At 47.0% G+C, this 22,509-nt stretch overlaps 1 protein-coding gene and 1 non-coding gene across 2 annotated transcripts in view; one reads left to right on the top strand and one right to left on the bottom strand.

Moving 5' to 3' along the window:
- Positions 1–83: 83 nt before the first annotated feature.
- Positions 84–22,509, top strand: part of TMEM181 (transmembrane protein 181) — a 133,017-nt gene continuing 110,591 nt past the window's right edge. The window contains exon 1 of the mRNA XM_038771510.1: positions 84–254. Coding sequence (XP_038627438.1) covers positions 124–254 — 131 coding nt within the window. The 5' untranslated portion in view covers positions 84–123. The remainder of the gene's footprint in view (positions 255–22,509) is intronic.
- Positions 10,990–11,127, bottom strand: LOC119924631. Its single transcript, XR_005449334.1, has one exon. It is a non-coding gene; the product is annotated as a small nucleolar RNA SNORA7 (small nucleolar RNA).

Here is a 22,509-nt window from a genome sequence, read left to right on the forward strand (position 1 = left end):
TCCCCGCATCCTCTCTCCCCGTCTCTTTCCTCCTCCTCCTCCTCCTCCTCCTCCCCGTGCCCCGTGCCCTGTGCCCTCCGGCTCCCCAGCAGGAGCAGGAGGAGGAGCAGGAGCGTGTCGGGGATGGCGGCGGGTTACCCGGGGCTGGAGCGGCCCCTGTGCGGGGAGCTGAAGCGGCTGTGGTCCGGCCTGCGGCGGGCCTACCGGGAACTTAAGGAGGACCTGGCCCCCTGCGCGGACCAACGCTACTACAGGTCGGGACCCCCGACCCCCGGACCCCGGGGGACACCAGCGGGGGGAGACTCATCCATCCATACTAATAACAGCCATGGGGGTATCTGTTGAGCGCTTACTACGTGCCAGGCACTGTTTTAAGCCAAGCCCGGGGTGCGGCAGGGAGGGAATACAAGATCATCAAGGCTGCCCCACGGGGGGGGGGGGGGGGGGGGGGGGCGCACAGTCTTCACCCCCATTTGACGGATGAGGAAACTGAGGCCCGGTGAAGCGACTTGCCCAAAGTCACCCAGCTGACCAGTGGCGGAGGCGGGATTCGAATAATAATAATAATAATAATGGCATTTATTAAGCGCTCACTATGGGTGAAGCACTGTTCTAAGCGCTGGGGAGGCTGCAAGGTGATCAGGTTGTCCCGCGGGGGGCTCACAGTCTTCACCCCCGTTTGACGGATGAGGAAACTGAGGCCCGGTGAAGCAACTTGCCCAAAGTCACCCAGCTGACCAGTGGCGGAGGTGGGATTAGAATAATAATAATAATAATGGCATTTATTAAGCGCTTACTATGTGTGAAGCACTGTTCTAAGCGCTGGGGAGGCTGCAAGGTGATCAGGTTGTCCCACGGGGGCCTCACAGTCTTCATCCCCGTTTTACAGATGAGGGACTGAGGCCCAGTGAAGCGACTTGCCCAAAGTCACCCAGCTGACCAGTGGTGGAGGTGGGATTAGAATAATAATAATAATAATAATGGCATTTATTAAGCACTCACTATGTGTGAAGCACTGTTCTAAGCGCTGGGGAGGCTGCAAGGTGATCAGGTTGTCCCACGGGGGGCTCATAGTCTTCATCCCCATTTTACAGATGAGGGAACTGAGGCCCAGAGAAGTGAAGTCACTTGCCCAAAGTCACCCAGCTGACCAGTGGCGGAGGCGGAATTAGAACCCACGACCTCTGACCCCCAAGCCCGGGCTCTTGCCACTGAGCCACGCTGCATCCATCTATCCCTTCCATCCTATTTATTGAGCGCCGACTGCGGGCAGAGCCCTGGCCTAGGTTAGGAGTCCATTGTTGGGGAGGGATCGTCTCTAACTGTTGCCGATTTCATTCAATCATATTTATTGAGCACTTAATGTGTGCAGAGCACTGTACTAAGCACTTGGGAAGTACAATTTGGCAACATATAGAGACGGTCCCTACCCAACAGCGGGCTCACAGTCTAGAAGGGGGAGACAGACAACAAAACAAAACATATTAACAAAATAAAATAAATAGAATAAATATGTACAAATAAAATAAATAAATTGTACTTCCCAAGCGCTTAGTCCAGTGCTTTGCACACAGTCAGCGCTCCATCAATGCGATTGAATGAATGAATGACTAAGCGCTTGCGAAGTACAATTTGGCAACAGAGAGAGACAATCCCGGCCCACACTGGGCTTACAGCCTAGGAGCGGGGAGGCAGACATCAAAGCAAGTAAATGGGCATCAGTATAAATCAATAGAATCATAGATATATGCACATCAAAACAAGTAAATGGACATCAGTATAAAGCAATAGAATTATAGCTATATACACATCAAAAGAAGTAAACGGGCATCAGTATAAATCAATAGAATTATAGCTATATGCACATCAAAACAAGTAAACGGGCATCAGTATAAATCAATAGAATTATAGATATATGCACATCAAAACAAGTAAATGGGCATCGTTATAAATAGAATTATAAATTATATACATAAGTGTCATGGGGCGGGGGGGGGAGAGTAAAGGGAGACAGTCAAGGTGACGCAAAAGGGTGGGGGAGCTGAGGAGAATGGGGGCTTAGTCTGGGAGGAGGTGAGCCTTCAGTGCGGTTTTGAATCCCATTTTGGTGAATCCCTATATCCCTCCCCGAGCCAGAGCCCAATCCTTCCCGGGAGATGGAGCTTCCGTAGGAGGTCCTTGCCTTCATCCTCACCCACATCCTGTTGCGAGCCAGTGTCCGGGCTCCTCAGCCTCCCCCCTGCCCCCGAGCACCCAAAGTCTTGGGAGCGAGGAGTCCCCAGGAAGCGGGAGGGATGCACGGTGCCCCATTTAACGAGTTGGGTGACTATTGGTCGCCCCGGTTTTCTGAAATCACGGTTGAGGCTTGTGTGTGCCAGGAAACCTTAGCGGTGGCAGAGAGGGTGTGAAGGCCTAGAGTTGAGGGTATGGCCTGCTCTTCCATTCATTCATTCGATCATATTTAATAAGCACTTACTGCATGTGGAACACTGTACTAAGCACTCGAGGGATTACTAGAGAGGCTGGGAAGACATGGGCTGAGGTCTGGCCTGGGAAGGAGAGCCCAGAGCTGGCTTACCGCACGTGCCCATCAACTGTCCAGTACGTAGGCGCTTCTGGAAATCGGAGCCCTCGCTTCCCTTCTGTCTTGTCTGGACCGTCCCAGACAGTAGAAAGATTTCATCCAGGCCTGGGATGGCTGTCATCCCCTCCCAACCCCATCCACCTCCCCACAAACACACATAACTGCCAAACATCTTAGCCCCACTTATAAACATGAGGGCATCTTTCCAAAGCTTGCTTGGAAGCTCTCCTCTCTTGTCAGTTCTCAGGGCTCCCTCCTCTAGACCGTAAGCTCGTTATGGGCTGGGAACGCGTCTGCTAATTTCGGTGTATTGTAGTCTTCCAAGAGCTCAGTATGGCACTCTACACATTGTAAACGTTCAATACATACCATTGAGTGATTGTCAGAGACCTGGGGTGAGTGGGGCTGGGTATCTAGTGGCGTAATAAAGAAGGCTAAAAACAGTGACACCCCATCTGCCGCTAGAAACTAATAGGGGCGACGGCCCCGTTGCCCCTCTGGGATTGGCATCTTTTGGCCACACTCATTGGCCGACTGGGTTCAGGCCTCATGGTGGAAACTCATCCTGTGCTGGGCTCCAAGTGAGAATTTCTGGGCAGCTCCCAGATGTATACAGCCAGACCATTTTTCAGTTTAGTGTTTATGCGGGGAGAAAGTTCATGCTGGGCTCTGAACTATTAATTAATGATGTACTCTTGAGCTTAAGGGTGACCAATAAGTGAGGTGACCGGACGCTGAGAAGAATCCATTTGGTAGGGTGCGTACCACTTCATTTAAAGGGGAAAATAAGTGCCATGCAACCTTTCCTTTATGTCTTATCCATTTTACACAGAATCATCGTCAACAAATGTTGAAGATTGCGGCTCTGCCGCTTGTCTGCTGGGTGACCTTGGGCAAGTTGCTTTGCTTTTCTGTGCCTCAGTTCCCTCATCTGTAAAATGGGGATTAAGACTGAGGGCCCCGTGTGGGACAGGGACTGTGTCCAACCCGATTAGCTTGTAGTCTACCCCAGCCCTTAGTACAGTGCTTGGCACATTGTAAGTGCTTAACAAATACCATAAAAAGCAAAACAAAGCAAAACAAACAAACACCCAAGGAGTAAGGGCAAGAGCTCCATGGGGAGATGGTTTGAGACCCTTTTGTTGCTGACTTGTACTTCCCAAGCTCTTAGTACAGTGCTCTGCACACAGTAAGCGCTCAATAAATACGATTGAATGAATGAATGAATGAATGAACCCTTTTCCCCATGAACTTGACACTGAGGAGATGAAGTCATTAGCCCTGTCTCCATAGCTTCTTGGGCAGGATTAGGAGCAGACAAGCCGCGGAACCAAGATGGTGGCTTTCCCTCTTGCCTCCTGGTATCACAGTCCCCTCTTGTGGGTTCCAGGGCCGGGCCAGAGCTCATCTTTGCCTCAACCCTGGACCCCAGGACACTGTATCATCCAGAACCTGAGAAGCAGCATGGCCAAGTGGATAGAGCACAGACCTGGGTTCCAATCCCAACTCTGCCACTTGTCTGGTAGGTGACCTTGGGCAAGTCACTTCGTTTCTCTGGGCCTCAATGTGAAATAGGGATGAAGACTGTAAAAGCCCCATGTGGAACATGGACTGATTAGCTTGTATCTGTCACAGCACTTAATACAGTACCTGGCACATAGCAATTGCTCAACAAATAGCATTAAAAAAATTTACTACAGAGGCTGTTTAATAATAATCATGATAATAATAATTATTATTTTTATAATTATGCTATTTATTAAGCACTTACTATGTGCACTGTACTAAACGCTGGGGTGGATACAAGCAAATCATGTTGACACAGTCCCTGTCCCATGTGGGACTCACAGTCTCGATCTCCATTTTCCAGATGAGGTAATGGAGGCACAGAGAAGTGAAGTGACTTGCCCAAGGTCACACAGCAGACAAGTGGCAGACCTGGGATTAGAACCCACAACCTTCTGACTCCCAGGCCTGTACTCTAGGGGCCGTACTCTAAGAAGGACCCCCTTCCCGGAGGAGGGGAGCGTGACCCTTCCCCCCCACCACTACACCCTGAGAGAGCGAGGACCATGTGGAAGGACGAGTGACAAAAGCTTGTGTCGAGGGCTGGCTTTCAGTAGATGTCAGCGAGGGAGCTGCTCTGCTACATACCAAATCCTGACCCAGAAGGGGTCGTCTACGAAGGATTTAGCACCAGGTTCCCCACTAATGTGTGGTGCGTGACGGGTGAGAGGCAATCCCCCTTTTTCTGGCCACTTTGCCGGCTTCCCCGAGATGGTCGGCCAGCCTTGCTGGGCTAATGTGGGTGCCCTACCATTGTGCAGCACCACATTGCCCACCTGCTGTGGCACAGTGGCATTGTGCTGGGAACGGGCAAGGAACCTGTCCAGTCCTGTGGGGCTTAAACAAACTCCACACCTTCTCTCCCACCCTCTCCTCCTCTTCCTCTCCTTCCCTCCCTTGTCTCAGCCCCTTCTCCCTCTCCCCCTCTTCTTTTCCCATTTCACTCTCCTCTCATTTTTCCCATCTCTTCCTCTCTTCTTCTGCCTCTTGATGCAGAAATGGATGGGGAAAAACAAAAGGTTTTTGAAGAGGGGAGACGTGCAGAATGATGTTTTAGAAAAGTGATCTGGGCAGCAGAGTAAAGTGCGGACTGGAGAAGGGAGAGCCTGGAGGCAGGGAGATCTGAGCAGAGGCTCAAGCAGTGGGAAAGCCCCAGTATGACAAGTGCCTGGGCTAGCAAAATGACTGGATGGAGGGAAAAAGGGTAGATACTGGAAATGTTGTGGAGGATTTGGCATCCAACTGAATAGGGGGGATGAAAGAGAAGATGAGGTCAAGGATAATGCCGAGGTTTGTAGGCCTCAGGGACAGGGAGAGAAGAGGTGTTAATATAACCGTGGTAATAAGCACTTACTATGTGTCAAGAACTATTCTAAGTGTCGGGTAGCTACAAGTTCATCAGGTTGGACACGATCTTAGGCAGGAGGGAGAACAAATATATAATCCCCATTGTACAGTTGAGGAAACTGAGGCTAGAGAAGTTAAGCGATTTCCCCAAGATCACACAGCTAGCAAGTGGTGGTGCTGGGATTAGAACCCAGGTTCTCTGACTCCCAGTCCTGTGCTCTTTCCATGAAGCCATGATGCTTCTGACTCTAATGGGAAAGTTAAAAGGAGGGGATTTGGAAGAAGCTGAGGAGTTCAATTTTGGATATAATTAAACATGAGGTTCTGTCGAGACATCCATGTTGAGTTGTCGTAGAGGCAGAGTGAAATATGAGATTTCAAGGGAAGTAAGTTCTTGTTGGCAATAAAGATATCTTGTTGTATGTTGGGTTTTCTGGATGTAGGCTAGAAAACAATTTTGGTTTTCCTCATTATTATTGTTGATTGCTAGGTTTATGCTGAATCTGCAAAGTGATTTGTTATTTTCTGGTTTTCTTATTTCTGGATTTCTTATTTTCTGGTTTACAAGTGCTCAGGGTCACGCAGCCAGCAGATGGTGGAGCCGGGATCAGAACCTAGATCCTTTAGACTCCCGGGCCCATGCCCTAGTCACTGGGTCAAGTGCCACATGTAAAGTGAGACCCATTTGAGACTGAGGCAACGCAGATGACAACTAGCCACACTTCACTTTGTCCGGGTATTGCCCTCACCTCTGAACAGCTGTAGGTGGTAAGAGTAAAGGTGGTGCCTTCAATCAATCCATCGTATTTATCAAGTGCTTACTGTGTGCAGAGCACTGTGCTAAGCGCTTGGAAGAGTACGGGACAATGGTATAACAAGGTTGGTAGACACATTCCCTGCCCACAACGAGCTTACATTCTAGAGGGGGAGACAGGAATTAATATAAATCAATAAATGACAGATATGTACAGAGGTGCTGTACTGAGCACTGGAGCAGATACATAGTTATCAGTTTGGACACAGTCCCTGTCCCACACGGGGCTCACAGTCTTAATCCCCATTTTACAGATGAAGTAACTGAGGCCCTCAGAAGTGAAGTAACTTGCCCAAGGTCACACAGCAGAAAAGTGGAAAAGGTGGGATTAGAACCCAGGTCCTTCTTACTCCCAGGCCCGTGCTCCAACCACTAGACCATGCTGTGCCAATGGGAGAAGGTAAATTGGTTGAAAGCAGACTCCATGACAAAAATTATAAGGCCCCCTTATTTTTAATGTACTCTCCCAAGCATTTAGTACAGTGATTAATCAGCTTGTCCTGTAGACTGCAAGCTCACTCTGGGCAGGGAACAGGTCTGCCAACTCCGTTGTAGTATATTCTCCCAAGTGCTTAGTACAGTGCTCTGCACACAGGAAGTGTTCAGTAAATACCACTGAGCAGTAACCGTCTCTGGACAATTGAGTTGTGTTGCTGGCAGTGCTCCTTCATTGAGATTTGTTCTGTTTCACTGACATCTCATTCTAAATCCCCAAATTCCTGATTTTGGCTCTGGGATGACTATCAAGATCCCACTTCACATTCAGTATCTTATCCTCATCGGTGAATGGTGATGTTGAGGGTCATTAATAGTTCAGTCTTGAATATTTTAATGGCCTGGGTGTTGGGAAATTGGAGATTCTGATTCCAGCTCTGCCTCTGACTTGGTCCAGCTTGTACCAAATCACTTAATCTCTTGGTGTTATGGATTGGTCACTGCAAAACAGGAATGGTAGTCCCCATCTCCCTCCCTCCTCCATCCCCACCCTCTTTATGGTATTTTTTAAACACTTACTATGTGCCAGGCACTGCATTAAGAGTTGGGGTACATACAAGCTCATCAGGGTGGATACAGTCCAGGTCCTATATAGGAGTCACTGTCGGAATCCTCATCTTAGAGATGAGGTAACTGAGGCACAGAGAAATTAAGTGACTTGCCCATGGTCACGCAGCAGACAAGTGGCAGAGCCACAGTTAGAACCCAGGTCTTTCTGTGTGACCTTGGGCAAGTCACTTAACTTCTCTGTGCCTCAGTCACTGCATCTGTAAAATGGGGATTAAGTGTGTGAGCCCCACATGGGACAACCTGATTACCCTGTATCTACTCCAGCACTTAGAACAGTGTTTGGCACATAGTAAGCACTTAGCAAATATCATCATCATTATTTCTGACTCCGAGCCCCATGTTCTAGCCACTCTGCCACGCTGCTTCTCTTTCCCCTCTTCCTCTTTTTATTCCCTTTCCCCATTTCATCTTTTCCTTCCCTCCCTCTTTCTCCTCTTCCTCTCTTTCTCCTCTGCCCCTCTCTGTCACCATTCCTACCTCACGGGACTGTGTAAAAGGATGACAAAGATCATTTGGGAAACACTTTGAGCTTCCAAGGAAGAGCCCAGCTGTTCTGGGAAAGAATGGTGCCAGACCCAGCAGAAGCTAATTGCTCCACCAGAATTGTGAAAGGAAAGGAAGAAGTGACAGGGGGAAGATCCTTTCACCCATTCATCTGACACACGAGTTAGCAATGACTCTCTCCCACTTCACAGCCTTATTAAAGTCTCATCACCTCCAAGAGGCCTTCCCTAAGCCCTCCTTTCCTTCCTTCTGCATCATCCTGACTTGCTCCTTTTATTCATCCCCCTTCCCAACCCCACAACACTTATAGACATGTATGTCATGTATTTATTTATATTCGTGTCTGTCACCCTCTCTAGACTGTAAGCTCACTGTGGGCAGTGAATGTATCTGCTTATTGTCATGTGTTCTCCCAAGTGCTTAGTACAGTGCTCTGCACACATTAAGCATTCAACAAATACGATTGACTGACTGACTGAGTCAGGCTTTCCCAGGCAGCGGGCTGGGCTCAGGATGGGCCGGCCTTTCTCTCTCGTCTCTTTCTCTCATCTCTTCAGACAGTCAATCAATTAATCAGTCGTATTTATTAAGCACTTACTATGTGCATAGCATTGTACTAAGCACTTGCGAGAGTCCAATACAACAGAGTCGGTACACACATTCCCTGCCCACAATGAACTTACAGTCTAGAGGAGAGTTCCAAAGATGAGTTTGGGGACTTGTTTCTCCTCTTGCTGCCTTTTATTTAGCTGGACTATTTTGGGTCTGTTCCAGGATTGTTTGCCAGGGTTGAGATTTTCTAAAGTAGGAAGTTTAAAATTTGTTTCTTAGCGGGTCTTGGGCAAGTCATCTCACTTCTCTGGGCCTCAGTTACCTCATCTGTAAAATGGGGATTCAGATCGTGAATCCCATGTGAGGTAGGGACTGTGTCCAACCTGATTACCTTGTGTGTCCCCCAGTACTTAGAACAATGCTTGGCACGTAGTAAGTGCTTAAAAAATATGATTTTAATCATTATTATTATGTTCACCAGCCTAATTTTTCTTTCTAACAAGTGTTGCATCTTGGTAGGTTTCGATCAGATGTTTTGAGAAATGTCAGAAATTTTAAAAGGGCTGAGTGGGAGCAAGTGTTTGCAAAGAGAAGGGCTTTCTCGGTTTGCAGCATGTGTTTTGCGCTTTCTCTGGCGTGGTTTACTGCTGCTTGTTTCCTCTTGTGGAGTTGTGTTCTGCTCCAGTGAATAGCTGGTAATTCTTGCTGGCTACCTTTGCTAGAGATGTGAAAGCTCATTACGAGCAGGGAAAGTGACTGCTAATTCGGTTGTACTGTACTCTCTCAAGCACTTAGTAGCATGCTCACACATAGTAAGGGCTCAGTAACTACCATTGATCGATCGATTGATTGATGTGAGCAGAGCTGGCCTATCTTGCCAGGTGAGAGTAAGTATTCGATTATGTCATTTCAGTATTCACCTCCCAGTACCAACAGAGGAAGACAAACAGTGTTGTGAAAAGGTGGATCGTGGTTTTCGTTGGAATCAAAAATTCACTACAAAATGTGATTTTTTTTTCCAGGCCTGCTCCCTATTTTTGTCCAGCTGTCTGTTTTAGGTATGCAGTTCGAAGTCATCACAAATGAATTCTGATCAAGAGCTATGTTAAGGATGGCCCTCCATTCTTTCTTAGACTTTCTGTTCTGAAATTTAATAATTTATCAAGCTATTGCTAACCATTAAGGACAGTTTGGCTCTCCTTCTACCTTTGACCTCCTCCCTTTTTTTTGTATAACCCAGAATCAGGCCACATTAGGAAATTTTGGAGCCTCGAATAGAGCTAGTCCACCAAGACTGGAGCAGGAAGTTCTGGTACAATTATTATGCTTGGGGAGGTAATAGTCATTAATTAATAATTATGGAATATGTTAAGCACTTACAATGCATCAAGCAATATTCTAAGCACTGTGGTAGGTACAGTTTGTGAGGTCAGACACAGTTCCTCTCCCCATGGGGACAGTCTAAATTGGAGGGAGAACAGAGATTGAATCCCCCTTTTACATAGGAGGAAACTGAGGCCCAGAGATGTTAAGTTTTATCTGTAGAACTTACATCAAGTAATATCAGTTACATATTATAAATGATTTATTGCAAATGATTTATCTTAATGTCTGTCTCCCTCCCTCTAGACTATAAGCTCATTGTGGGTAGGGAATGTGTCTTCCAACTCTGTCATGCTGTACTTTCTTTCTTGCTCAGCCCACAGTAAGCGCCCAATAAATATGATTGGTTGAAGTGACTTGCCCAAGGTCACACAGCAGGCAAGTGGCAGAGTGAGAATTAGAACCCAGGCCTGGGCTGTTAAACAGCCTAAATAGGGAGCAGCGTATAGGAGGTTGCAGGAGCCAAGTCTGTGAGCCATTTCTGCTTAGAACTCCCTGGCTGGGGAAGGGAAGACAGCCTCTACAACTGCAGGAGAAAAGCCAGGGAGAGATCAGCTCTCACTTGTTCTCTCTTCTTCTCCTTTTTAATTATTTTTCAAATGGTATTTAAGCGCTTACTGTGTGTCAAGCACTGGTCTAGCACTAGGCGCTGTTCTAAGCTCTTCCCTTGCTTCCAACCCCCATCCCAACCTCCTACCTAGACTGTGAGCCCCTTGAGGGACAGGGACTGGGTTCAACCTGATTACCGAGAATCCACACAAGCATTTGGCACATAAATAAGCACTCTTCTTGTCTTATGCTGTCGAGTCGTCTCCGACCCATAGTGATGCCTTGGATGCATCTCTTAGAATGCCCCAACTCCATCTGCAATCATTCCCATAGTGTATCCTTAGAGTTTTCTTGGTCAGAATGTGGAAGTGGTTTCTGTTTGCCTCCTTCCACGCAGTAAACTTGAGTCTCCACCCTCGACTGTCTCCCATGCCGCTGCTGCCCACACAGGTGAGTTTTGCTTGAAGCAGATTGCCTTCCACTCACTAGCCACTGGCCAAGCTGGGAATGGAATGGGTATGCCTCTGCTTGACTCTCCCTCCCATAGTCAAGACTGGTAAGGTACTGGAAATTCTGCAGGTGCGACCCTGAGGGGGAAATGAGGTGCCCACACAGGTGAGGTTTGACTTGTAGCAGATTGCCTTCCACTCACTAGCCACTGGCCAAGCTGGGAACGGAATGGGTATGCCTCTGCTTGACTCTCCCTCCCATAGTCAAGACTGGTAAGGTACTGGAAACTCTGCAGGTGTGACCCTGAGGGGGAAATGAGCATTTACCTAGTACTATAATAATTGTGATGGTGATGATGATGATGATGATAATAATAATACTAGGTGGCAGAATGTGCTAATAGCCCCATTAGTGGTGGTCATTGGGAGTTATGGGCAAACAGGAAGCTCTCCAAGTGTTCAGTCCTCACTGGGCTGGGAGAGTTTCCAGGGAGAAGTGGCCTTTTCAGGACTTTTTCCTTTACCTGAGCCAAGCATTAACCCATTCCCAATCACCTTCAACACCAATATGGAGAGATCACAATTACTACGTTGGGAGAAACAGTTGCCAGTCAGTCAATAGCATTTATTGAATGCTTATTATGTGCAGAGCACTGTACTAAGGGCTTGGGAGAGCATAACAGAATTAGCAGACACATTCCCTGCCCACAGTGAGCTTACAATCTAAAGGGAAAATGCTTGTAAGTTTGTTTTGCCTGCCTGCCAAGTGATCATGGGCCAGTCACTTCAGTTCTCCATATCTCAGTTCCCTCGTCTGCAGAATGGGGATTCAGTACTTGTTCTCCCTCCTACTTAGACTGTGAGCCCCATGTGGGACCTAATTAACTTGTATCTACCCCAGGGCTTAGTACAGTGCTTGACACATAGAAAGCGCTTAACAGAAACCACAGTTGTTAGTAGGCATTATTGATCTGAAGGTTCTTGAGGAAAAGAACTGTATAGCACTCAGTGCACTGAATAGGTACTGCATTCAATCAAATAGTGGGCATATGTGAAGATACATAAATGTCTCCAGCTAAGTGAAATGGCTCATTCAAAACCCCTTCGTTGCTTTCACTCTCCAGCAATTTCTTCATTGTCACTAAAAGAGTTCAGGTGGTATTCATCGGATAATGACTCTCTTGCCTGGGGTATTCATCTATCTTCCAGGAACTTTCTCATTATCTCAGTGAGACATGGGGATGAGCTCAACTGGATGAAATAAAAGGATAACGACTGCAGCACCTCATTACTTTACACTAATGTCTAGAAGGCGAATCGGTACAGCCGACTGATTATTCCATCTTAATGAGTAGGGGAGTGGAGCTTGTGGGGATAAATTACAAAGGACATTTTTTAAGTGCTACTAAACATTAATATATAGAAACAACTTTGGATCATGGGAATAAATGCCCTGTTTTATGCATTTAGAAATTCTCGGCTGTGAAATCTTTGGCGATGAAGATGGGGAGATTCATTCATTCATTCGTATTTATGGAGAGCTTACTGTGTGCAGAGCACTGTACTAAGCACTTGGGAAAGTACAGTACAACAATGAACAGACACATTCCCTGCCCACAGTGAGCTTATAGTCTGGAGGCAGGGAGACAGACATCAATACAGTTAAATAAATTACAGACATTAACCTAAGTGCTGTGGGGCTGGGAGTGGGGAAGAACAAAGGGAGCAAGTCAGGGTGACGCAAAAGGGAGTGGGAGAAGAGAAAAGGGGGGCACTAGTCTGGGAAGGCCTCTTGGAGGAGATGTGCCTTTACAGTGCTCTGCACACAGTAAGCGCTCAATAAATATGATTGAATGAATAAGGCTTTAAAGGGTGGAGAGAGTAATTGTCTGTCAGATTTGAGGAGGGAGGGCATTCCAGACCAGAGGCAGGACATAGGCTGGGGGTTGATAGCAAGATGGGCGAGACTGAGGCACGGTGAGACGGTTCGCACTAGAGGAACCAAGTGTGCGGGCTGGATGGTGGAAGAAGAGTAGCGAGGTGAGGTAGGAGGAGGAAAGGTGGTGGAGTGCTTAAAAGCCAATGGTAAGGAGTTTTTGTTTGATGTGGGTGAATGGGGAACCACTGGAGTTTTTTGAGGAGCAGGGTGACATGTCCTGAACGTTTTTGTAGAAAAATGATCTGGGCAGCAGAGTGAAGTATGGACTGGAGTGGGGAGAGACAGGAGGCTGGGAGGTCAGCAAGGAGGCTGATGCAGTAATCCAGGCAGGATAGGATGAGTATATTAACATGGTACTACAATACGTAGGAGATGAGAGAGACAGAGTAGGCATCCTCCAAGACAGTGGTTTTCATTATGAGGATTGCATATTTTGCCAGTCATCAGAGGAGAAATAAATTTCCAGTCAACACTGCACTCTGAATTGCTCATGGCAGAAACAGTATCTACGTCGAAGCAATAAAAGAATGCAGCTACTAGCCGTTACCAAACGTTTCAGCCGGAAATCATCAAAGTACCCTTTCTGAAGGTTGTCAGCCGTCCAAAATAGGCCCTTCTGCCAAAATGGCATCGAAAGGATATATCTTGTTTGGAATTTTAAAATACTGTTTCAGCGACATTCTATTTCACTCTGTGATTGCCAATTAAGGCACCACTCAATTGTCTGTGCGCTAATGGGGCTGTGGGAACTAAGTGAAATCCTCCCACAATCCCATCATATTTTAGCCCATAGTGTCATCTTCTTCCACACCAAGTTTATTTTTACTTGAGCTGCTGAAAAAGAGCAGAGATCACTCACTTTCTGGTGAGAACTATTGAATTTCCCCGTCAAGCATCCCTGTCTTCTCTCTGAGGATTACTGGCCTAATGTACAGTAATCCAAAGCATCATCATCATAAATGGTATTTATTGAGCACTTGCTGTATGCAGAGCACTGTAATAAGCTCTTGGGAGCGTACAACATAGTTGCTAGACATGTTACCTTCCCACAACGAGTTTACAATCTAAGAAATTCATTGAATCCATTCACGAACAGAGGCGCTAAACTAGCCATTTGGATGACATGGACGGAAAAGGGTTGAATAATCAGGAAATATTCCTTGGAAAAGGAGATTCTTCAAGAGGGTTTTGAAGGAGCGGAGGAAAACAGATTTGACAGAGTTGAGTTCCTGGGGATACCCGTGAGTTACAGGTTGGATCCCGGAGAGTCACGAGCAAGTTCCAGTTAGAAGATTAGCTGGGGGAGATTGGGATGATCTGGGGCATAGCAGGGAAAGATGAGATTATCAATAGCAATGGGCTTTATTGTTTACTCTCCTTGAGGCAGGAGGAAATTCGAGATTGTGAAGCCCATGAGGTCAGGACTGGCGAGGCAGATTTGGGAGTTGTCCATTGAGAAAGGCCGGAGCCTCTCAATCAATCATATTAATTCAGTGCTTACTGCATGTAGAGCACTGTACTAATCACTCAGGAGGGTACAATACAACAGAATTAGCAGACACATTCCCTGCCCATAATGAACTTGCAGTCTAGAGGGGGAGACAGACATTAGTCAGTCAGTCAATGGTATTTATCGAGCACTTACTTTGTGCAGAGCAGTGTACAACACACTTGGGAGAGTACACTAGAACAATATAGCAGATACATTCCCTACCTCCAATGAGCTTACAGACTACAGTCTAATATGAAGACAGAAGTTAATTTGAAGAGTTCAGCCCTGATTATGGCCGAAGTAGACCTCGGTGTCTCTTAGGAGACTCCAGGCCCTCTGGTATTTTCTAAAGTCTTCCAGCCCTTCTCTTCAATCAATCAATCAATCAATCAGTTGTATTTATTGAGCGCTTACTGTGTGCAGAGCACTGTACTAAGCGCTTGGGAAGTACAAGCTGGCAACATATAGAGACAGTCCCTACCCAGCAGTGGGCTCACAGTCTAGAAGTGGGAGACAGAGAACAAAACCAAACATACTAACAAAATAAAATAAATAGAATAGATAGGTACAAGTTAAATAAATAAATAAATAGAGTAATCATCATCATCATCAATCGTATTTATTGAGCGCTTACTGTGTGCAGAGCACTGTACTAAGCGCTTGGGAAGAATATATACAAACATATATACATATATACAGGTGCTGTGGGGAAGGGAAGGAGGTAAGATGTGGGGATGGAGAGGGGGGCGAGGGGGAGAGGAAGGAAGGGGCTCAGTCTGGGAAGGCCTCCTGGAGGAGATGAGCTCTCAGTAGGGCCTTGAAGGGAGGAAGAGAGCTAGCTTGGTGGATGGGCAGAGGGAAGGCATTCCAGGCCCAGAGGAGGATGTGGGCTGGGGGTCGATGGCGGGACACTCCCTTCTAGGAGTGGACAGGAGTGGGGCTCCCTGCCTTAATGAACTCCACTTCTGAACCCCCTTTGGCCACCACCACCCCTTGTCTTCCAAACAAGAACTCCTCCAAGACAGTTGGATCATTTGGAATGTAGGCAAGTGTCTCCTCTCTCCTGAGGTGGGCTGCATGAAGCGAGTGGGAGAAAAGACTTCCTCTCCCCTCCTCACCCCCTCAGCTTCCCAAATAAACAAGTCTTCCCAACACCCTGGAACTGCCTGGATCAGTACTGCAGGCTGACACAGAGGGTAGAGCTCTAAAAAGGTTCTGAATAGACAATGATAATAAAATAATAATAATTGTTATTATAGTATTTTTTAAGCTCTTAGTCTGTGCCAGACATTGTACTATATGCTGGGGTGGATACGAGTAAATCAAGTTGGATGTGATCCCTGTCCCAGATGGGGCTCACAATTCAATCGTATTTATTGAGTGCTTACCATGTGCAGAACACTATACTAAGCGCTTGGGAAGTACAAGTTGGCAACATATAGAGACGGTCCCTACCCAACAGCGGGCTCACAGTCTAGAAGGGGGAGACAGACAACAAAATAAAACAAAATATATAAACCAAATAAAATAAATAGAATAAATATGTACAAGTAAAATAAATAAATAAATAGAGTAATAAATATGTACAAGCATATATACAGGTGCTGTGGGGAGGGGAAGGAGGTAAGGCTGGGGGGATGGGGAGGGGGAGTAGGGGAAGAGGAAGGAGGGGGTTCAGTCTGGGAAGGCCTCCTGGAGGAGGTGAGCTCTCAATAGGGCTTTGAAGGGAATCCCCGTTCTACAGATGAGGTAACTGAGGCCCAGAAAAGTGAAGTTACTTGACACAGCAGACAAGTGGTGGAGCAGGGATTAGAACGCAGGCCCTTTTGACTCCCAGGCATGTTCTCTAGTCACTAGGCCATGTTACTTCTACATAAATACTTGTGGTATTAAGTGCTTACTATATGTCAGACCCTGGGGTAGAAACAAGTTGATCCAGTCAACACAGTCCCTGTCCTCACGGGACTCACAGTCTAAGTAGGAGAGAGAATGGGGATTTCAACCCCACTCTACAGATGAGGAAACTGGGGCACAGAGAAGTTAAGTGACTTCCCTAGGGTCATACATCAGGAAGTGGCAGAGCCAGGATGAGACCCCAGGTCTGCTGTCTCCCAGACCTGTGCTCGTTCCGTTAGGCCATGTTGTCTGCCAGCAAATTTCAAGAATTATTCAGGTATCAATTAGGTAATGAATAGAAAAGAATTCCAATCCAAAGCACCCTTCCCTTTCTCAGGACACCTTTCTACTTTCCTGTAGGTGTCTTGCTGTCCACGTTCTTCTGATCCATTCCTCTCCCAGGGTATCCTCAGATTCTAGTTTCATTCCTCCCAGAATCCCTTCCTCCCTTTAGGATCTTGGGGTGCCAGTGTAGATCTTCTGCTCTCCACGCAATTGTTCCCCCCCAAGCAAGGAAGCTGTAGGAGTTTTACTCCTCTGGCACTCTCACCACTAGACCTCCAACCCTTCTGGGTGTCCTGACTTTCCAGGGCCATGTCTTAGATCCCTCCCTGCACATCTCAGATAATGATAATAATAATAATAATGATACAAGTACTTACTCTGTGCGCTTAACACATAGTAAGAGAGAAGCAGTGTGGTTCAATGGAAAGGGCACGAGCTTTGGAGTCAGAGGTCCTGGGTTCAAATTCCAGCTCCGCCAATTGTCAGCCATGTGACTTTGGGCAAGTCACTTCACTTCTCTGTGCTTCAGTTACCTCATCTGTAAAATGGGGATTAAGACTGTGAGCCCCCCGTGGGACAACCTGATCAACTTGTAACCTCCCCAGAGCTTAGAACAGTGATTTGCACATAGTAAGCACTTAATAAATGCCATCAATATTATTATTATTATTATGTGCCAGGCACTGTTCTAAGCACTGGGGTAGTTATGTAATCAAGTTGGACACAGTCCCTGCCCCACATGGGGCTCACATTCTTAATCCCCATTTTGCAGATGAGGGAACTGAGGCCCAGAGAAGTTAAGTGACTTGCCCAAGGTCAAACAGCAGACAAATGGCGGAGCCAGTTAGAACTCACATCCTGTGACTCCCAAGCCTCCCTGCACATCTCAGATCCCTTCCTTCACCTTGTGTCCCTCTGGGGTTGCGGCCTTAAGCATCTGGCCCAAAATGGCCAAGGGAGGGGCTTCTCCCTGAATTAATTCTCCCTGAATTATCCCAACTCCAGCTTGCCCAGTTCTGTGTTTGTTTTTTGGTATCTAGGTACTTACTATTTGTCAAGGACTGTTCTAAGCATGGGGATAGATACAAGTTTATCAGGTTGAACACAGCCCCTGTCCTCTGTAGGTCTCACAGTCTAAGTAGGAAGGAGGAGGATTTAGTCCCCATTTTACAGTTGAGGTGACTGAGACACAGAGAAGTTAAGTGACTTGCTCAAGGTCACCCGCAGCTAACTTGCAGCCTAGATGGGAAAACAGACATTAATCTAAATGAATAAATTACCAATATGTACGTAAGTGCCGTGGTGCTGAGGGAGGGATGAATAAAGGCAGCAAATCCAAGTGCAAGGGTGACACAGAAGTGTGTGGGAGAAGAGGAAATGAGGGCCTAGTTGGGGCAGGCCTCTTGGAGGAGATGTGCCTTTGATAAGGTTTTGAAGATGGGCAGAGTAACTGTCTGTCAGGTATGAAGAGGAAGGGCGTTCCAGGCCAGAGGCAGAAGGTGGGTGAGAGGTTGGAGGTGAGATAGATGAGATGGAGGTACAGTGAGGAGGTTGGCTTTAGAGGAGCAGAGTGTACAGGCTGGATTGTAGTAGGAGAGGAGCGAGGTAAGAAAGGAAGGGACGAGATGATCGCCTGCTTTAAAGCCAGTGGTAAGGAGTTTCCGCTGGATGCGGAGGTGGGTGGGCAACTACTGGAGGTTCTTGAGGAGTGTCTACTGAACCTTTCTGTAGAACAGTGATCTGGGCAGCAAGGTGAAGTTTGGACTGGAGAATGTTTCCAGGAGAAGGGGGTGGTAGTGTTGAAGACAACTGAGAGGTCAAGGAAGATTAAGTTGGAGTAGATGCTGTTGTATTTGACAAGATGCAGATCATTTGTGACCTTTGAAGGCACTTTCTATGGAATGAAGGGGACAGAAGCCAGATTGGAGAGGGTCAAGGAGAGAATCGGAGGAAAGGAAGTGGAGACAGCGGCTGTAGATGACTCGCTCAAGAAGTTTGGAGAGGAATGGTAGGAGGGAGTTGGGGCGATAACTGGAGGGAGTTCTGGGGTCAAGGGAGGGTTTTTTAGGATGGGGAGACATGAACATGGTTGAAAGCAGTGGGGAAAAAGCCATTGGAGAGCAAATAGTTGAAGATGGCAGTCAGGGAGGTGGGCAAATGCTTTGATAAGATGTGAAGGGATGGGGTCAGAGGCACAGGTGGAGAGACTGGATTTTGAGAGAAGGCAGGAGATCTCTTGATATACTCCTGGGAAAGATGGGAGATTTGAAGGGCCAGGAGGAGGGAAGGACGGGAGAGGAGCAGTAAGGTTTCCCCCTCCTAGAAACACCGCCTCTTCTCCTCCCTGTCTCCGGAGGACCCCTTAACCTTGTAATATTCACCACAGCCCCACATACGTCCACATCCTTCTACTTTACTATTTCCCCTGTCTCTAATCCACTCAAGTGTCCGTCTTCCCCTTGAGACAGTAAGCTCCTTGTAGGCAGGGATCCAGTCTTCCAACTCTGATGTGCTGGATTCTCCCAAGCACTTAGTACCGTGCTGTGTACACGGTAAGTGCTCAGTAAATGCCATTGATTGATTGAGATGTGTTGTATATGCCCTTCCTACTTGAAGAGGACTCTGCTGGTGGTGAAATTTACCTCCAGGTGGGTGAGTGACTGAATGGGCCAGTGCAGGGCTCCAAGTTCTCCATTCTGCCAACAGAGATTGTTCCTTGCATTGTCATTGCATGTTTTGTATGTAGCATCTGGCACTGTTTTCACTTTTGCCTCTTTGTCTCCTTTCTCGATTGTGGTTTAGCGTGCTCACCTGTCTGTACAACCGAATCCTAGGTTTTTGACAGTATCCTACAGTATTTATTTTTTGTCAGGTGGCCCCGACTCGCCTTCTTTCTTTCCTTCCCATGTTTAAGCTTTTGAGGGGTTTGCATATAGGCAAGCAGGGCCTTGGTTTATACAGAACAGGCACTGCTTGCACATTGTGATGTATTCGATTGGCTAATTTCCAATGTGTCATACACTCAATTGTACTTACTGAGAACTAGACTGTACTGTCAAGTGCTAAGAACTTGGGAGAGTACTCTCATTCCCTAAATGTCAAGTTCAGAATAGGCAGAAACTTGGACTTTATGCGTCCATCTAGACTGTAAGCTCATTGTGGACAGGGACTGGGCCTACCAACTCGGTTATATTGAAGCAGTGTGACCTAGCGGAAAGAACATGGACCTGGGAGTCAGAGGACCTGGGTTCTGAACCTGGCTCTGCTACTTGTCTGCTGTGTGACCATGGGCAAGTCACTTCACTTCTCTGGGCCTTAGATACCACACCTGTAAAATGGGGGTGGAGAATGTGAGCCTCAAGTGGGGCAGAGATTGAGGTCAAGCTGATTAGCCTGTATATAATAATATTATTAAGAGAATAATAATGGTATCACACGCTTACTATGTGTGAGGCACTGTACTAGTGCTTAGAACAGAGATTAGCAAATAGTAAGTGCTTAATAATGATCATTATTGTCATTATAACTCTGCCAAGCCCTTAACATAGTGCTCTGCACACAGTAAGAGCTCAACAAAAGGAGGCCTTCCCAGACTGAGCCTCCTCCTTCCTCTTCTCCTACTCCCCCTCCCCATCCCCCCAGCCTTACCTCCTTCCCCTCCCCACAGCACCTGTATATATGTATAAATGTTTGTACATATTTATTACTCTATTTATTTATTTTACTTGTACATATTTATTCTATTTATTTTATTTGGTTTATATATTTTGTTTTGTTTTGTTGTCTGTCTCCCCCTTCTAGACTGTGAGCCCGCTGTTGGGTAGGGACCGTCTCTATATGTTGCCAACTTGTACTTCCCAAGCGCTTAGTACAGTGCTCTGCACACAGTAAGTGCTCAATAAATACAATTGAATGAATGAATGAATGAACAAATTCCATTGAATGATTGATTGATTCCTCCCTCCCCACCCCTGGTATACCCTAGCGCTGCAAGTTCCTCCCTCCACCTTAGAAAACCTTGGTTCCTAAGGTTGCAGACCATGTTGTATTTGGGGCAGAGTGCTGAATTCTTAGTTTAGGCCTAGTCATAAAGTCCTGGCTCTTGCTTGAATTATTCAGGTCTAGATCAAACCTACTAAATCATAATCTTGCAGATAATTTAGAGCAGACATTTGAAAGACTGAGGCAGAAGCAAAGGGGACATGCTCAAATTATCTGAGCTATTGAAGCCCTGGATGATGATGATGATGGTTTCTTGTGGTGAAGGAGGGATGAGCCTCAAAAAGCAGCAGGGCCTATAATAATAATAATAATGGCATTTATTAGGCACTTACTATGTGCAGAGCACTGTTCTAAGCACTGGGGAGGTTGCAAGGCGATCAGGTTGTCCCACAGGGGGCTCACAGTCTTCATCCCCATTTAACAGATAAGGTAACTGAGGCCCAGAGAAATTAAGTGACTTGCCCAAAGTCACACAGCTGACAATTGGCAGAGCGGGGATTTGAACCCATGACCTTTGACTCCAAAGCCCGGGCTCTTTCCACTGAGTCATGCTGCTTCCCTAGCAGCAGGCCTGGGAGTCAGAAGGACCTGGGTTCTAATCCTGGCTCTGCCATTTGTCTGTGTGACCTTGGGCAAGTCACTTCACATCTCTGTGCCTCAGTTACCTCACCTGCAAAATAGGGATTAATATTGCAAGGCCCATGTGGGACGCGGACTGTGTCCAACCTGTTTAGCTTATATCTATCCCAGTGCTTAGTACAGTGCCTGGCACCTAGTAAGTGCTTAACAAATACGGTTTTAAAAAAAGAGCCTCAGCCCCATTGCTCATGACTTTGGGACAAAGAACTTGCATGGAGGAGTTGAATAGAGTGCCACTGATTAGCCCAGCACCTGCCACACTCTCCCTCACCCATTCCGAGTTGTGTTCCTGGTTTGGATTGGCTGCAACAGGCAGAGAGGCGGGCAAGGGTCCCACATGGGGCACAGTGGGCATAAGCATTTTCTGCACAAAACCCATTTAGGGCCAAAGTGAGCGCCCATTGCCGGAGATCCGATTTGTGAACCCAGACCTGTACGTGGCTTGCCTTTCCCGGGCCTAGTTTGCTCCTGTCAAGGCTTTCAGTCCTGCAATAATTATAGTCCTTGTTAAGCACTTTCTGTGTGCTAGGCATTGTTCTAAGCACTGGGATAGGTACAAGTTAATCCCGTTGGACACAGTTCCTGCCCCTCATGGGGCTCACAGTCTAAGTGGGAGGGCATAGGATTGAATCCCCATTTTACAGATGAGGTAACTAAGGCTTAGAGAAGCGCATCATGGCCTAGAGAATAGAGCGTGGGCATGGGAGTCAGAAGGTCATAGGTTCTAATGCTGACTCCGCCACTTGCCTGCTGTGTGATCTTGGGCAAGTCACTTCTCTGTGCCTGTTACCTCATCCATAAAATGGGGATTAAGACTGAACCCAATGTGGGACAGGGACTGGGTCCAACCTAATTTGCCTGTATTTCCCTCCCTCGCCTCCCCCAGTGATTAGTACAGTACCTGGCACACAGTAAGTTAACAAATACCACAAGTATTATTATTATAATGTAGTGGAACCAGGATTAGAACCCATGTCCTCACCTCCCAGGCCCATGCTGTTTCCACTAGGCCATGCTGCTTCTCCACTAGGCCTTGAGGACCATTAGATTGGGAAAGGACAGAGCCTCCAGTCAGGAGATGGGTCTCCATTGTCCCATATGGACTAAGCAGTTTTCTGAAGCAGGTCTTTCTGTGGTAGGGCAAACACATGAATAATGAATGTTGCCTTGACTAAATGATGCGGAAGGGCTGTGGGTGGGCAGATCCAAGGGAACCATTGTTCAGTCTTGTCTCCTAGGCGATGAAGTAAACAGAAATAAACGTGTTTTGGGGGGAAAGAAGCCATAGGCCGTTGACAGATGTGATCTTTTAGCCCCCACACTGCCGTAGAAGGCCTTTTTTTGCTGCATATGTGCCCGGGGATCACAGGTATAAGCTAGTTGGGCTGCTTCTCAGACTAATCCCTGCTTCGCCACTTGTCTGCTGTGTGGCCTTGGGCAAGT

The sequence above is a fragment of the Tachyglossus aculeatus genome, chromosome 2 (genome assembly GCF_015852505.1).
Source record: "Tachyglossus aculeatus isolate mTacAcu1 chromosome 2, mTacAcu1.pri, whole genome shotgun sequence".
NCBI lineage: Eukaryota > Metazoa > Chordata > Mammalia > Monotremata > Tachyglossidae > Tachyglossus > Tachyglossus aculeatus.